Here is a 16,835-nt window from a genome sequence, read left to right on the forward strand (position 1 = left end):
TGAAGCAACCCCAGCCTTCTGGGTGTCCCTCAGAGCTTAACTTTGCAGGGTCTGGATGTGTCTCCTTTGCTTGGTTGTGAGCCTGTGGATAAGAAGTGATTATAACAGGGAAGGATATCTGAATTTCACCATTGGTTTATAAAGATGGGGAAAGGGCCCAGAGAGACTATCACTTGCCCAAGGTCGCCTCGCAGCTGGTGCAGCTCAAGGCCTTGTCTGGCAACTTCAAATTCTGAAGCCTTTCTCTAGCCATCAGGAGCGTCTGACCTCACTGAGAAGTGTTCACTTCTAGTTTCAACTTGATTCTAGGCTGGGTCTGTGGCTCCTCATGCCCAAACAGGCTGTAGCTGAGAAGGCAGGCAAGGAGCCTAGCAGGGGCCTGACATAACCCTGATTGTAAGCCCTTGACCACAGAGCCCGGCTGCTCTGGAAGGAGACAGAGAGTCGGACGAGGTTGCTCCACTGGCTCCCGGGATGGAGAGCCAGGCAAGGTCATGCTGCAGTGAGAGTGATGGACACCAGGTGGCGCAGTGGCCCCGCACACCAAGCCCAGCCCACTGCTCAACACCTAACGCCAGGCTGGTCTTGGGTACCCCTGGCCACCTCAGTAAGCTCGTCCAGCTCCCCACACATCTCAGCCCCTACACAGCCAAGCTCCTCGTCATTTATCAAGGCCCTTCTCAATCTTGTCCTTGAACACCCTGGACCTACCCTACACCCTAGTGCAAATGCCAGTCCCAGTCCATAATCACTTCTGGTGGTTTCACACCTCCAGGCCTTGGTTCACTCTTTTCTCCACCTGAATCCCCTTTCCCCACCCCTTGTTCGGTGCTAAAGGCTCAGCGCTAGCATGCCCTCTGACCTGTCCCCCACCACAGCTGACTACTTGCTCCCATGGGTGCCTCTGGCTCACTCCCACCAGCCCAGTACCTCCCAGGGCAGGGCCTGGCATGGGGTGAGCCTCAGACTCTGAGAAAGTGACCAAGGCCTTCCCCTCTCTGGGCCTCAGTTTCTTCATCTGGAGAATGGAAATTATGGGTTGGATCCTCTCTAAGTTCTTCCTAGTGTGACTCCGCTCCCCACCCCTGGCTTGCAAGGTCAGGAGAGAGACTTGCTCAAGTTCTCACTGTCCTGGACTGAGCTCTGACCTGCAGAGACCACTGACCCCAGCTTTCAGGCTGCCACCCCTGTCCCCCACCCCCAGGTGGAACAGTGCTGTGGCCTGGGCCATATCTGTCCCCATTGACCGGCTGAGAGAGCCCCAGAGGGCCTGAGCCAACCCAGCAACATCTTCCACCTCCTTCTACAAAGCCATCTGAGCTTTAGATTCATTAGACTTGTTTATTGTGAAAACAATATAAGCACTGCAGGCATTTTGAAAGTTTTTTAAAAAACCAGGCCAGACGCAGTGGCTCACACCTGTAATGCCAGCACTTTGGGAGGCTGAGCCTGGCGGATCACCTGAGATCAGGAGTTTGAGACCAGCCTGACCAACATGGAGAAACCCCGTGTCTACTAAAAAACACAAAATCAGCCAGGTGTGGTGACACATGCCTGTAATCCCAGCTACTCAGGAGGCTGAGGCAAGAGAATCGCTTGAACCTAGAAAGCAAAGGTTGCGGTGAACTGAGATTGCACCATTGCACTCCAGCCTGGGCAACAAGAGTGAAACTCCCGTCAAAAAAAAAAATCCAACATCCAGTCTCCCCCAGCCTCAGCACACAGCACACCTCCCCTGTTGCCCATAGGCTTCTTAACTACACAACCTTTAGGAGGATGTTGACCCATTTGTAGATGAACAACCTCAGGGAGTGGGAGGGACCTGCCCAAGGTCACTAGTGTGAGGAGAGCTCCAGGAACTGTCAGCCTGACTGTAAACCCCACTACACAGAGGCTGCCCCTTGGGCCTGGACTGCCCATACACAACAAGTCACATACCAGGTAGAGAAATAGTATTGACAGCCCTGATGCTTATTGGACATGTTGACACATGGCCTCCTACCAGTAGCCAGGAGCCAGGGAAAAGCCTGGGCTTTGGCAAAACAGGACTGAGGAGGAATCTTGCCTGTGATGTGTGACCCTAGGAAAGCCACTACACCTCTCTGATGTCAGAACCTACCTCTGGAAATTGAGCATAAAGGTACTCTCTTAGAGATGTATTGGGAAAAGTAAGTGAAACACCCAAACCAAACATGAAAGTCACTAACCGCCAAACTTCAGTCATATGTCTGGCCCACAAGCACCCAGGGTCTTCCCTTCATAGCAGTATCCTGCCAGGTTCAGCTCTCAGTCCACCGCGTTCAGTCCTGGCTTCCTCTGGGTCCCTCTAAGTCACCCTTCTGGCCAGTCTTCCCTCTCCCCAGTACTGCTCTTCTCCCCAGGGTCTCCCCTGGTCCCTATCTGAGCACCGGTTGCCAGGGATGAGCCTTCCTCTTTATTTATTTATTTATTTTTACTTTTTTTTTTTTTTTTTTAAGATGGGGTTTCACCAGCCGGGCGCAGTGGCTCACGCCTGTAATCCCAGCACTTTGGGAGGCCGAGGCAGGTGGATCACGAGGTCAAGAGATCGAGACCATCCTGGTCAACATGGTGAAACCCCGTCTCTACTAAAAATAAAAAAAATTAGCTGGGCATGGTGGCGTGTGCCTGTAATCCCAGCTACTCAGGAGGCTGAGGCAGGAGAATTGCCTGAACCCAGGAGGCGGAGGTTGCGGTAAGCCGAGATTGCGCCATTGCACTCCAGCCTGGGTAACAAGAGCGAAACTCCGTCTAAAAAAAAATGGGGTTTCACCAAGATGGCCAGGCTGGTCTTCAACTCCTGACCTCAGGTGATCCACCCACATTACAGGCGTGAGCCACTGTGCCCGGCCTATTTATTTATATTTATTTATTTATTTAAAGATGGGGTTTCACCATGATGGCCAGTCTGGTTTTGAACTCCTGACCTCAGGTGATCCACCCACCTCGGCCTCCCAAAGTGCTAGGATTACAGGCGTGAGCCATCATGCCCGGCGAGCCTTCCTCTTAAAGGGACATAATGGTGGCCATAAGGATTACCCCCCTACCTGGTCCTCCTGGGTCTGTACCTCAGGGCAAAAAACTCTCCCTCTCTGGGTTTCAGTGGCCTTATCATGTGGAAAGGGTTGTGATGAGAATTAAGGGAGAGATGGTAGGAAAGGCATTTGTAAGAAGCAGCCCATTTGTTAAGGGGCCAAGGGTGCTTATCTTTGTTTTCAGAAAGGCAGATCCAATCCATAGAAGATAAAAGCCGCTCCTGCCCAGTGGGCCACACTCCAGGCCTTCTGGATCCCAGCACTAGGGGTAGGGCCCAGGAATCTGCACTTAACCTGTTTCTAGGAATTCTTCAACAATGGAACAGGTCAATGAAGATACTGGTGGCTCACACCTGTAATCCTAGCACTTTGGGAGGCTGAGGCAGGCGGATTGCCTGAGTTCAGGAGTTTGAGACCAGCCTGGGCAACATGGTGAAACCCTGTCTCTACTAAAATACAAAAAATTGGCTGGGCACGGTGGCTCATGCCTGTAATCCCAGCACTTTGGGAGGCTGAGGCGGGTGGATCACAAGGTCAGAAGTTCGAGACACCCTGGCCAACATGGTGAAACCCCGTCTCTACTAAAAATACAAAAATTAGCTGGGCACGGTGGTAGGTGCCTGTAATCCCAGCTACTCGGGAAGCTGAGGCAGGAGAATTGTTTGAACCTGGGTGGTAGAGGTTGCAGTGAGCCGAGATTGTTCCATTGCACTCCAGCCTGAGTGATAGAGTGAGACTCTGTCTCAAAAAAAAAAAAAATTAGCTGGGCGTGGTGAAGTGTGCCTATAGTCCCAGCTACTCAGGAGGCGGAGGCAGGAGAATCACTTGAACCTGGGAGGCAGAGGTTGCAGTGAGCCGGGATCGCACCACTGCACTCTAGCTAGACTCTGTCTCTGAAAAAAACCTGGTTAACTGTCCTGTATGGTGGTTAGCCCATAGTAGAGAATAACAAGCACCAGTTCTTACTATCTCACCTTTTATAGTTCTATCAGGTGGGGTTTATATCCTCATTAGATAGAAAGAAACTGAAGCCCAGTGGGGAAAGGTGACCTGTCCAAGTCCTTAGAGTTAGCCAGGACCAAACTGCAGTTCTGATTCCAACTCCAGTGATCTTCCAAGATACCATAGCTACCCAGTCAGAAAAGCAAGAATTGTGCATGGGGCCTGGTGCGGTGGGTCACATCTGTAATCCCAGCACTTTGGGAGGCTGAGTCGTGAGGACCATTTGAGGCCAGGAGTTTGAGAGCAGCCTGGACAAGATAGTGAGACCCTATTCTCTCTCTCTCTCTCTCTCACACACACACACACACACACTCACACACACACACACACAAACACACACACAAATACAATGCAGATTTTCATGGCTTCATAGCATTTCATCTGCTAGATGGGTCTTTGTCCATTTGTTCATTTAAACAATTCCATATTTTTTTCTTAGTTCCTATTTTTGTTGTTTTTTTTGTTTGTTTGTTGTTGTTGTTGTTTTTAGATAGGGTCTCAACTCTGCCACCCAGACTGGAGTACAGTGGTGTGATCTCGGCTCACGGCAACCTCCGCCTCTGAGGCTCAAGCGATTCTCCCGCCTCGCCCTCCCAAGCAGCTGGGATTACAGGTGCACCCCACCATGCCTGGCTAATTTTTGTATTTTTAGTAGAGATGGGGTTTCCTCATGTTGGCCAGACTGGTCTCAAACTCCTGACCTTAGATGATCCACTTTTCTCTGCCTCCCAAAATGCTGGGATTACAGGTGTGAGCCACTGCACTTGGTTCCTTTTCCTAATTTCAAAAAGTTGAATTGCTGGCTCATATGATCTGCACTTTTTTTTTTTTTTTTTTTTCTTGAGACAGGGTTTCTTCACTCTTGTCACCCAGACTGGAGTGCAGTGGCAAGACTGGATTGCAGCCTCAGCTTCCTGGGCTCTGGTGATTCTCCTACCTCAGCGTCCTGAGTAGCTGGGACCACAGGTGCACACCACCATGCCCGGCTACTTTTTTGTATTTTTAGTAGAGACAGGGTTTTCCCATGTTGCCCAGGCTGGTCTTGACCTCCTGGGGTCAAAAATCCACCCACCTTGGCCTCCCAAAGTGCTAGGATTAAAGGTGTCAGCCACCACACCCGGCTCTACATTTATTTTCATGTGAAACTCAAAGCAGGTAGTGTTCATCCCATTTTATAGGTGAAGACACAAAGCCTCTGAGAGGTGAAGTGACTTGTCCAAGGTCACACAGTGGTGGAGCCGGGAAGACAACCTCGAACTGACTCCAAAGTCAATGCAATGGTTAAATAATTGTGAATAGAATCTGGGAAGGTTGGCTGGGCACGGTGGCTCACATCTATAATCTCAGCACTTTGGGAGATCACTCGAGGTAAGGATTTTGAAACCAGCCTGACCAACATGGTGGAACCCTATCTATCTCTACTAAAAATACAAACTTAACCGGGCATGGTGGCACATGCCTGTAATCCCAGCTACTCGGGAGGCTGACGCACGAGAATCGCTTGAACCCAAGAGGAGGTGAAGGTTGCAATGAGCCGAGATCGCACCATTGTACTCCAGCCTGGGCAAAAAGAGTGAAATTCTGCCTCAAAGAAAAAAAAAATTAGGCGGGTGTGGTGGCACATGACTGTAATCCCAGCTGCTTAGGAGGCTGAGGCAGGAGAATCCCGAGGCGGAGGTTGCAGTGAGCCAAGATCATGCCACTGCACCCCTGGCTGGGTGACAGAGTGAGACCCTGTCTCAAATAAAATAAGACCCTGTTTCAAAAATAAAATATAAACAAATAAAAATACAAAACTTAACCGGGGATGGTGGCACACACCTGTAGTCCCAGCTACTCAGGAGCCTGAAGCACGAGAATCGCTTGAACCTGGGAGGTAGAGGTTGCAGTGAGCAGAGGATCGCGCCATGCACTTCAGCCTGGGCAGAACGAGACTGTCTCAAAAAAAAAAAAAAAGAAAAAAAAAAAAAGAATCTGGGAAGTTCTCCAAGGAGATGGACCGTGAGAGCTGGGTCTTATGTGTGGACAGAAGTTATAAGGTTCGGGGAAGGCAATTCCGCAAAGTTCAAAGCCTGAGCAAAGGCCTTCAGAAGACTTCTTTCTTTTCTTTTTTTTTTTTGAAGCGGAGTTTCGCTCTTGTCCCGAGTAGCTGGGATTACAGGCATGCACCATGCCCGGCTACTAATTTTGTATTTTTAGTAGAGTCGGGGATTTCTCCTTGTTGGTCAGGCTAGTCTCGAACTTTCGACCTCAGACGATCCGCCCGCCTCGGTCTTCCAAAGTGCTGGGATTACAGGCGTGAGCCACCGCGCCCAGTCCAGGAGATTTCTTACAGCTCAAAATTTGTAAGGCAAAGCGATCACTACAAATCTTGTGAGAGTGGAGAGAGACCCCGGCTCTCTAAGTCATGGTTGAGGCCCAGCCATACCCAGCCCCTTGTCTGCCAAGTAGCAATCACCATCAACCAGCCAATTCTGATCCCGCCCCTGTCTTCCGGGTTTAACCTCTCACTTCCTGCCGGGCAAAGGCTCAGGCCCCACCTCCGTCTTGTTTGGAGCAATCCAATCGAACCTGGAGGGCTCCGCTCCCCACTATATCACGCCCCCTCCTCCTGGGGTAATCAGAACCAGCTCAGGCCCCGCCTGAGACCACGCCCCTTATGTTTTGGCTCAATCAGTCTGCTGTCCCCGCCCCCAAAGCCCCGCCCCCGTCGAATCTCAACCCTGCGCTGTTTCGGCGGCTGCATCTTCGGGACGCCGCCCTGCGCGCGTAACTGCAGCCATGGCGGTCACGCCCCAGGGCGCCCGCAGGAAAGAGCGCGTCCTCTGCCTGTTTGACGTGGACGGGACCCTCACGCCGGCTCGCCAGGTAGGACCCTGAAGTTTGGACGCTCCCGCCGGGGGTGTCACGCGGATACCCCCGAGGCTGAGTGTGGGGTCTGCAGCAGCGTGACCGTGGACACCCCGGGACCGAGTGTGGGATGTGGCGTTACCTGGCCACCTGACATCCGGGGCTGCCCACCGGGAATGAGGGGACCTGGTCCTCCACGTCACTGCCCTGCAGTGTCCCTGCCTGTGTTCTGCTTGGGAGTGCTGGAGTTGGATCCAATACTGGAGGGAGGAGGCTGCGAGCGGGGGCCTACCTCCCTTCCCCAGAGGCTTTCACACGCCACTGAGGCCCGGCTCCGGGATGCACTCCCGCCCGAACCGGGGATCCCACCCTAGTTCAGCCCTACGACGCACCAGTGGTGGGAGTTGGCTTCTGAACCGGGAGTTCCAGGCACATAAGCACACAGCCAAGCGTCAGTCACCATCTGGTGGGAGACGGGGGATCTAGGAGCCATCCCACCCCGACATTTGCAGGTCTGGGCCTCCCCCAGCAGAGAAGGGTTCTTTTCAAATGCTTTTATGGGCTCTACTCACCCAGAGGTGTGAGGCTCCAGGCCTAGTCTGTTTACTGTGAAGACACTGAGGCATAATGAGGATAGGATTGTAGTTTTCCTCCTAAAGGCTCTCGCTGTGTTCAGCCTCTTAACGTATGCTCAGTTTTTCTCCCATTGGGTCTCATCCTGAGTGAGTCCCCAAAAGCCCCCTCACCAGCTGGATGCATGAATAAGCAGGCTTCATTCATGCCCTCCCTGTGGGTGACTCACCCTCCAGTCTGGGGGCCTTAAGGACCAACTGACAGGTTTAGAGACGGGGAGCAGTGGGGATGGGTTTTACTAGGCAGTGATTGATGGGAACCCAGGTCTTAGCCTCCTCTTTTAGGTCCTGAATGCTTTTCCCCATCCTCTATGGTGAAGTTGCCTTGGCTTGGTCCCTGGGGGCTCAAGGAAGGATCAACCCACTCTGCCTTCCTACAGGGGTGATCCAGGAGGAAGATGGCAGGACTGGAGTGAAGGTGGGCTGGTCGAGGTGGCTCACTCCTGAAATCCTAGCACTTTGGGAGGGTGAGGCAGGCAGATCACCTGAGGTCAGGAGTTGGAGACCAGCCTGGCTAGCATGGTGAAACCCTATCTCTACTAAAAATACAAAAAATAGCTGGGCGTAGTGGCGCACGACTGTAGTCCCAGCTAGAGGGACTACAGAGGCAGAGGCAGAATTGCTTGAACCTAGGAGGCGGAGGTCGCAGCGAGTGTGATTGCCCCATTGCACTCCAGCATGGTTCACAGAGTGAGACTCCATCACAAACAAATAAAAGAACTGGAACAAAGGTGGCAGGGCCTAAACCCAGTTCTGACACCTCCCTCTGACCTTTTGCTTTACAGATGTAACAACCTGAATAAGAACAGCCTGTTAATTTTTCTATGGGCCAGGCTCTGTGCTTAGTGCCTTTTGAAAGTTAATTTTTTTTTTTTTTTTGGAGACGGAGTTTCGCTCGTTACCCAGGCTGGAGTGCAATGGCGCGATCTCGGCTTACTGCAACCTCTGCCTTCTGGGTTCAGGTAATTCTCCTGCCTCAGCCTCCTGAGTAGCTGGGATTACAGGCACGCGCCACCACGTCCAGCTAATTTTTTGTATTTTTAGTAGAGACGGGGTTTCACCATGTTGACCAGGATGGTCTCGATCTCTTGACCTCTTGATCCACCCGCCTCAGGCTCCCAAAGTGCTGGGATTACAGGGAAAGTGAATTTTTAATTGTACACATATTCATGAGCACATTATCCTGATGAAGAATGAAAACATAACAGAGAAGGGTAAAGTCTCCTCTGACCACACCAGGATCCCAGGCCTGGCCCCCTCCCCAAGGCAATGTGGTTCAAGTGGTGTGGCTTACCTCCAGGGCTTTATCTGCTTTATCTGGATCTGTTTGCCCAGAGCGATTTTTTTTTTTTTTTTTTTTTTTTTTGGTGGCAGAGTCTCAGTCTGTCACCCCGCTGGAGTGCAATAGTGCAGTCTCAGCTCACTGCAACCTTTGCCTCCTGGTTTCAAGTGATTATCCTGCCTCAGCCTCCCGAGGAGCTGGGACTACAGGCTCATGCCACCACGCCTGGGTAATTTTTTGTATTTTTACTAGAGACAGGTTTTTACCGTTGGCTTCTCAAGAATCAACTTGATTGTGATGCTATTTTGTTGTTGTTAGAGACAGGGTCTCGCTCTGTCACCCAGTCTCTGGTGTGCAGTGGTGCGATCAAAGCTCTCACTGCAGCCTCGAACTCCTGGGCTTAAGTGATTCTCCTGCCTCAGCTTCCTGAGTAGCTGGAACTACAGGTGAGTGTCACTATGCCAATTTTCAGCTGGGTGTGCTGGCTTATGCCTGTAATCCCAGCACTTTGGGAGGCCCAGGCGGGTGGATCATCCGAGATTAGAAGTTCGAGACTAGCCTGCCCAACATGGTGAAACCCTGTCTTTACTAAAAAAAAAAAAAAAAAAAAAAAAAAATTGGCTGGTGTGGTGGCTCATGACTGTAATCTCAGCACTTTGAGAGGAAGAGGTGGGCGGATCAGGAGGCCAAGAGTTCAAGACCAGCCTGGCCAACTTAGTGAAACCTTGTCTCTACTAAAAATACAAAACTTAGCCAGTCGTGGTGGTGGATGCCTGTAGTCTCAGTTACTTGGGAGGCTGAGGCAGGAGAATTGCTTGAATGTGGGAGGTGGAGGTTGCAGTGAGCTGAGATCATGAGCTACACTCCAGCCCGGGCAACAGAGCAAAAGTCCATCTCCAAAAAAAAAAAAAAATTTCATAGGCTCTAGTCTCAGATTCCTGGATCAAGCGATCTTTCTGCCTTGGCCTCCCAAAGTGTTGGGATTACAGACCTGAGCCATGATGCCCCCCGACCTGTCTAATTTTTGGTGTCTAAGCCTTGTATTGCTTCAGATCCAGGTAGAATGTGGGCTCCCTGGGTTCTGAGCACTAAATGAGGGCTAAGTGGACGTCCTAGACATGCTGAAAGCCAGAATGCTGTACTTCCTCCTTCCCCCATAGAAAATTGACCCTGAGGTGGCTGCCTTCCTGCAGAAGCTGCGAAGTCGAGTGCAGATTGGTGTGGTAGGCGGCTCTGACTACTCTAAGATCGCTGAGCAGCTGGGTGACGGGGACGAAGGTAGGCGTGGGGCTGAGGGTAGCGGGATTGGGGAGTTTGAGAGATTCCTGGGCATCTTCAAAGAGCTAGTCCTGCTTCTCTGGGGCAGAAGAAGAAGAAGAGAGAGCAGCCAAATAGTTCCCTCACTGATTCCACAAATATTTGAGCACCTCCCATTGCCCGGCATTGTGCCAGGCCCTAGAGAAACAGCTGGGAACAAAGCAGGCAGAACTTGCCCTTATGCAGTTTACTTCTTATTTCTCCCTGCTGAGTCTTGATTTCCTTATCTCTAAAATGGGCTGAACTGGCTGGCACAGTGACTCACACCTGTAATCCCAGCACATTGGGAGGCCAAGGCAGGTGGATCACTTGAGGTCAGGAGTTCAAGACCAGCCTGGCCAACATGGTGAAACCTCATCTCTACTAAAAATGCAAAAATTAAGGCTGGGCTTGGTGGCTCACGTCTGTAATCCCAGCACTTTGGGAGGCCAAGGCAGGTGGATCACGAGGTCAAGAGATCGAGACCATCTTGGTCAACATGGTGAAACCCCGTCTCTACTAAAAATACAAAAAAAAATTAGCTGGGCATGGTGGCGCGTGCCTGTAATCCCAGCTACTCAGGAGGCTGAGGCAGGAGAATTGCCTGAACCCAGGAGGCGGAGGTTACAGTGAGCCGAGATTGTGCCATTGCACTGCAGCCTGGGTAACAAGAGTGAAACTCCGTCTCAAAAAAAAAAAAAAAAAAAAAATGCAAAAATTAGCTGGGTGTGGTGGCACACGCCTGTAGTCCCAGCTACTCAGGAGGCTGAGGCAGGAGAATTGATTGAACCTGGGAGGCGGAGGTTTCAGTGAGCCAAGATCAGGCCAATGCACTGCAGCCTGGGTGACAGAGTGAGGCTTCATATCAAAAAAAAAAAAAAAAGGGTCGGGGAGCAGAATCAATGATGGCTACTATTTGTCAAAAATAATCATGTGTTAAGGTCATTTCATTTAATCCCTACAATCACACTTTAGAGTAGGTGTGATCATCCCATTTAACAGAGGACGACTCTGAAGTTATCTAGGAAATTGATTGGACCTCAGATCTCCTGGACTCAGCTCAGTCAAAGTGGGTGCCTCCAGTTCCTCGAGCCAGAAACTTCCTTGAATTTTTCCTTTTCTGCACCCCTTGTTTATTCCATCAGCAAACCCAAAATATCTTTCTGTTCCCTCTGTCTCCATTTCTACCACCCAATCATAGTCCAGGTGACCACATGCCATCTAGACACTGCAACAGTCTCTGGGCTGTGCTCCCTGTGCCTCCCATCTGCCACCTACTCCAGTTCCTTCTCGAGGCAGCCAGAGCTGAAAACTCCAACTCTCCCATGCAACAAGCTTTGAGAACACAATGTGATGGCAGCTGTAGAATGGAAGGAAGCCCCTCTGCAGAGGGGCCGGGGAGCACAGACTGGAAATGATGCCCTCTGCCAGAGAGTACTGCACAGCTTCCAGAGGAGGGAGCTGGATCTTGGAGGATGAGTGGCAGGGAAGCCAAGGCAGGGCAGTCCTGACAGAAGGACCTGCACGGATGCCTGTGTGCAGAGGCCCAGATCCTTTGGAAGAAAACCAAGCTGCAGAGGGACAAAGGCTGGAGAAGCAGGTTGCAGCCTGGGATTGAACAAATGGCCTTTGAATGTGAAACCAAGGGGGTGAGCTTCCTCTCTCTTTACTTGCCTGTGGCATCACAGACCTGGTCTCACACTCTTTCTTTTTCCGGTCCTCTATGTGGCACCAAAGTCATTGAGAAGTTTGATTATGTGTTTGCCGAGAACGGGACGGTGCAGTATAAGCATGGACGACTGCTCTCCAAGCAGGTCAGTGTGCTAGGGGCTTAGCCAGGGGTGCCCCACTTTTCTACAGTGGGGCAGTCAAGAGTGCCTTCCCCACAGCTGGGGGAGAGATGCTGTGCCTGTCTCAGGGTCAGGCAGCCCAGGCCACACTCAGAGCCCTGTGTTCCTTGCCCAGACCATCCAGAACCACCTGGGGGAGGAGCTGCTGCAGGACTTGATCAACTTCTGCCTCAGCTACATGGCCCTGCTCAGGCTGCCCAAGAAGCGGTGAGGTCCCACCAGCCTGATCTCCAGAACCTGGGGCCTGAGGGAGAAGTGTGGGTCTCTCAGAGGGAGCCTGGAGATACTTGGGCCCCTGATTTTTTCGGGGGGAGTGTGGATTCTTGTCCCCTTTGAAGTCCTACAAGGCTGGGGTCCCAGGTGGGGCTAGATTTGAATTCAGGTTTGCTCTGGTTCTCTCTGACTCCCCGCCCTCTCGCACCACCAGTGGAACCTTCATCGAATTCCGGAATGGCATGCTGAACATCTCGCCCATCGGCCGGAGCTGCACCCTGGAGGAGCGGATCGAGTTCTCCGAACTGGACAAGGTACCAGTAGCTGTGCAACCTTAGGTCTGTGGGGCCTCAGTCACTCAATTTCTCTGAGCCTTTATTTTCTCATCAGTAAAATAGACTGCGGGAGGTGTTCTGATTCAGCTGAACCCTTTTGGGCACCTACCATGCGCCATTGTCGCAGACACACCTGCATCTTTCCAACGCTGCTGGTCCCCCTCCCCAGGTGACCAGCACTAGCAGCCGCTCACTGAGCCAGACCAACACCTGGGAACACCATTTCCACCTTCCCAGCCACATTGGGTCCAACAACTCCTATTTCCTCAGCCTCTCGAGTCAGTGTCAAATCTGTTCATCTGCAGAACTGAGACCCCACTCTCCAGAATACCCCTTTCCCCCACCCCAGCCCGCTCCAACTTTCCTCTCTGCCTCTCCCCACCCTCACATGAGCCCTGTCAGCCTGCTTTCCCACAATGCCACTGAGAACCTTTCTTTTCTTTTTTGGAGATAGAATCTCATTCTGTTACCCAAACTGGAGTGCAGTGGCATGATCTTGGCTCACCACAACCTCCGCCTCCCAGTTTAAAGCGATTCTCCTGCCTCAGCCTCCTAGGTAGCTAGGATTACAGGCGTGCACCACTACGCCCGGCTAATTTTGAATTTTTAATAGAGATGGGGTTTCTCAATGTTGGTCAGGCTGGTCTTGAACTTCTGACCTCAGGTGATCCGCCCACCTGCGCCTCCCAGAGTGCTGGGATTACAGGCATGCGCCACCACGCCCAACCGTATATTTTAAGTAGAGATGGGGTTTCACCATGTTGGCCAGGCTGGTCTTGAACTCCTGACCTCAGGTGATCCGCCTGCCTCAGCCTCCCAAGGTGCTGGGATTACATGAGCCACTGTGCTGGCCCATGAGAACCTTTCAAACATGTCAGCCACATCTACCCCCCAGCCCCGCCCCCTCACTTATAATCCTTCCATGGCTCCTCGTTGCCAACTGGATGATGTCTTAACCCTCTGCTACAGTGCCCCAAGCCCTGAGAGCTCTGCCTGGCTCCAGCTCTCCGGGTCTCCTCTCTGTGTCTTTCAAGCTCCACTTTCTATTCCTGGAACACACCAAGGTCCCCTCACCTCTGCCTGCGCTACCCCTGCTAAACCATGATGTGCGTTTTGCTTTTCTCCCCACTGCCTCCCTCCCTCTCGGAGATGGATCAATCCACCCATCCAAACCTTTCCACGCTGGCTTGTCCACATCGTTCGTCATTCTCTCTGACCTGTTCCTCGGCTCTCCTGCCCTCTGCTCCAGCCATGGCCTCCTGGTTGATACTAGAGACAGCAGTGTCCCACTTCAGGGCTGTGCCTCAGCCAGAGCATACTTCTCTCAGGCCCAGCTCGTCCCTCCATGGGGCCTCCCAAAGCACCACTGCACTCCTGCTCCTTCCCCTCCCTTATTTCTCCCCAAGCAGCCTTGGCCATCTTCTACCATCTGCTTTTAAAATCCGAATTACTGTCTGTCCCCTTCCCAGAACTGTAAGCTCTATCAGGGATCAGGGCAGGGATTTCTGCAGCTTGGTTTTTTTTTTGAGACGGAGTTTCGCTCTTGTTACCCAGGCTGGAGTGCAATGGCGCGATCTCAGCTCACTGCAACCTCCGCATCCTGGGTTCAGGCAATTCTCCTGTCTCAGCCTCCTGAGTAGCTGGGATTACAGGCACGCGCCACCATGCCCAGCTAATTTTTTGTATTTTTAGTAGAGATGGGGTTTCATCATGTTGACCAGGATGGTCTCGATCTCTTGACCTCGTGATCCATCCGCCTCGGCCTCCCAAAGTGCTGGGATTACAGGCGTGAGCCACTGTGCCCGGCGTGTTTGCTGTATTGAGCTGGGCACTGCCAACAGGATCGAGCCCTGCCCAGAGGTGGGCACTGACATGGGACCCAGACTGCCCTGTCTCCTCGGCCTTCCTCTTCGTTTCTCTCCTCCAAGGCTTCCTTCAGAAGACCCAGCCCACAGCCCCAATGGTAGCCCAATCCCTTCTGGATTTGGGCCCTGGCTCAGCCACCAAGGCTAGGTGACCTTGACCAAGGCATGACCCCTCTCTGAGCCTCAGTTTCCCCATCTGCACAGTGAGGGGGTCCTGCCCACCTAGAAGGCTCAGCAAGCTCACATGGATTGTGTGTCCATCCAGGGCCTGGGACAGGCCTGGCAAACAGCAGGTCCTCTGAGCTGCCATCCACCCCCTCCCCTCTGCAGAAAGAGAAGATCCGGGAGAAGTTCGTGGAAGCCCTGAAAACAGAGTTTGCTGGCAAAGGGCTGAGGTTCTCCCGAGGTACGTCCACCCGGCAGAGGGACTGGAAGGCCTTGTGTAGAGGACCCTCCTTGCACCATCCACTCCTCCCAAGACCAGGCTGTGGCCCCCGGTGGCTTTAGGAGCCCCTCCCCTGCTCAGGGCAGAGGGGCTGGCTGACCCGATACAGAAAGGGGCTCAGCATTTACCTGCCCCCAGTTTTTCCCACCTCAGTGGTAAACACCTCATTTTGTCTCAGCCCCAAAACCTAAGCCTCTCCCTTGAATGATCTCCCTGGCCCCTTCCTAAGTCCAGACTCTTAGAAGTCCCAGGGCCCCATGTCTGGAATCCCACTGGTGCTCACACCTCCACTGCCAGCAGCTTGTCCCAGGCTCCAACTGACCCTGACGCAGCCGGACTCCCCTCTGACACCTCTCCCGTTCCCCAGTGGCCAGAGAGGCAGGAGCTGGAGTCATGGTGTGCCTCTGCTCAAAGCCCTCCCAAGGCTATTCCTCCCTCTCCATGTGAAGCCCAGGGCCTGCAAGCCCTCCCGCTGCCTCTCCCAGCATCCTCCATTGCTGGCACTCTAGTCCTTTTCCCTGCCTGAGGGGCTATGCTTTGTTCCCCAGCCATTCTCACTTGGCTCAGGTCCCAGCTCATTGTCACCTCCTCAGAGGTCTCCCCTGACCACCCTGGTTGAATGAGCTTCCCCCACCCATTTCATGGTCTTGTTTGTTCTCCAGCCTGTCATAACTTCCTTGAGGATCCTAAGTCTGTCCCGTGTCCTGATCCTGGCCCTCAGTAGGTACTAGAGGGTTGTTGAATGAATGAATAAGCAACCCCTCTGCTAGCCTTTTCTGCCCCTCTCAGGAGGGAATAACAGTCCCCACCCCTGCCCCCAGGAGGCATGATCAGCTTTGACGTCTTTCCTGAGGGCTGGGACAAGCGCTACTGCCTGGACAGCTTGGACCAGGACAGCTTCGACACCATCCACTTCTTTGGGAATGAGACCAGCCCTGTGAGTGTGCCCCAGCCCAGGTTTCCCCCAGTGCAGATCACCCGAGGTCAAGGCCAGAACATGGGGCAACACAACAGACCTCTTGGTGGGGGTGCTTCTGGAGAACCACCATTGCTTGCTAACCCTGTTACACAGATCGGAAGGCTGGGGCTTCCAGAAGGCCAGGCGCTTGTCCCACGTCACACAGCAAGTCAGGGCAGGAAGGTGATGAGGGCTGAGAAGGTGGGCTTCCTGGCAATTCTGAAGGGCCAGGAGGAGGGGCGGGTCTATAGCAGGCGATGTGGAAAGCGACTCCCGCTAAGTATGCTTTCTCTGCCCATCCTGTGTGCAGGGTGGGAACGATTTTGAGATCTTTGCTGACCCCCGCACTGTTGGCCACAGCGTGGTCTCTCCTCAGGACACAGTGCAGCGATGCCGAGAGATTTTCTTCCCAGAGACAGCCCATGAGGCGTGACCGGGGCCCACATCTGTGCATCGTGACTTTTGAAAAGTTTGGCCGAGGCCTAAAGAGAGGTCCTGCTGTTGGATAGATGCCGGGGTCCCTCCTCTGACCCAGGACGCCTGCTGCAAGGCCCACCCAGATGGGGGCCAGAGTCTGTGCGGACAACTTCCCCAGCCATTCAGCTCCTGGTGGCATTGGCTCCGTCCTCCCAGGGCCCAGAGTGTTCCCCGTGCTCCACCTGGCAGCCCAGGCCACAGCTGCTGCTTGTAATTCGGTACAGAACAGGTTTTTTTCTGCGCCGGGAGGAGGCATGCACAAGTGTCAGTATGAGATCTAGCCCGCCCTGCCTGCCCACCCTGGGCAATGGGGTATGGTGGGGAAGGTGCCTATTTTAGAGAACTTGGTCACAGTATTAAAGTTCCCAGAATGAAGTAGGTGTCAGTTGTGTCTGAATGGATAATTGGCCCCAGTCACATACTGTCACAGCCACCACTTTACAGATGAGTAAACAGCACAGAGAGGGCAGGGACTTGGCACAGGTCACACAAGAAGTCTCTGATCCAGTCAAGGAGGGGGGCCATTGAAGCCCCAAAGAAGAGCCAGTTTGGTGTGTCTGCCCCCAGCCCTTTCCTT

General features: G+C 52.8%; 1 protein-coding gene across 3 annotated transcripts; it reads left to right on the forward strand.

The window, feature by feature from the left end:
* The first annotated feature begins 6,801 nt into the window (after positions 1-6,801).
* PMM1 (phosphomannomutase 1) lies at positions 6,802-16,633 on the forward strand. Of its 3 annotated transcripts, none has more exons than XM_012476689.3 (8): positions 6,802-6,923; positions 9,980-10,097; positions 11,853-11,929; positions 12,081-12,172; positions 12,393-12,492; positions 14,709-14,784; positions 15,645-15,760; positions 16,092-16,633. In XM_012476689.3, the coding sequence occupies exons 1-8, from the start codon at positions 6,837-6,839 to the stop codon at positions 16,212-16,214; spliced, it is 789 nt and encodes a 262-aa protein (XP_012332112.1). In that variant the 5' UTR covers positions 6,802-6,836; the 3' UTR covers positions 16,215-16,633. The 3 variants fall into 3 exon arrangements, with proteins under 3 accessions (XP_012332112.1, XP_012332113.1, XP_012332114.1); XM_012476690.3 differs by having other exon boundaries at positions 6,815-6,923; positions 16,142-16,633; XM_012476691.3 differs by having other exon boundaries at positions 6,815-6,923; positions 16,158-16,633.
* The last annotated feature ends 202 nt before the right edge of the window (positions 16,634-16,835 follow it).

Source organism: Aotus nancymaae, unplaced genomic scaffold (assembly GCF_030222135.1).
Source record: "Aotus nancymaae isolate 86718 unplaced genomic scaffold, 86718_ANA_hifiasm-v0.15.2.pri h1tg000076l, whole genome shotgun sequence".
Taxonomy (NCBI): domain Eukaryota; kingdom Metazoa; phylum Chordata; class Mammalia; order Primates; family Aotidae; genus Aotus; species Aotus nancymaae.

What these genes read in the sequence shown, in the direction of transcription:
- PMM1 (XM_012476689.3), top strand. Translation starts at nt 6,837, where the DNA reads ATGGCGGTCACGCCCCAGGGCGCCCGCAGGAAAGAGCGCGTCCTCTGC. An exon ending in CCCTCACGCCGGCTCGCCAG is followed by an intron (nt 6,924 to 9,979) that starts GTAGGACCCTGA and finishes CTTCCCCCATAG; the next exon opens with AAAATTGACCCTGAGGTGGC. An exon ending in TTGGGAATGAGACCAGCCCT is followed by an intron (nt 15,761 to 16,091) that starts GTGAGTGTGCCC and finishes TCCTGTGTGCAG; the next exon opens with GGTGGGAACGATTTTGAGAT.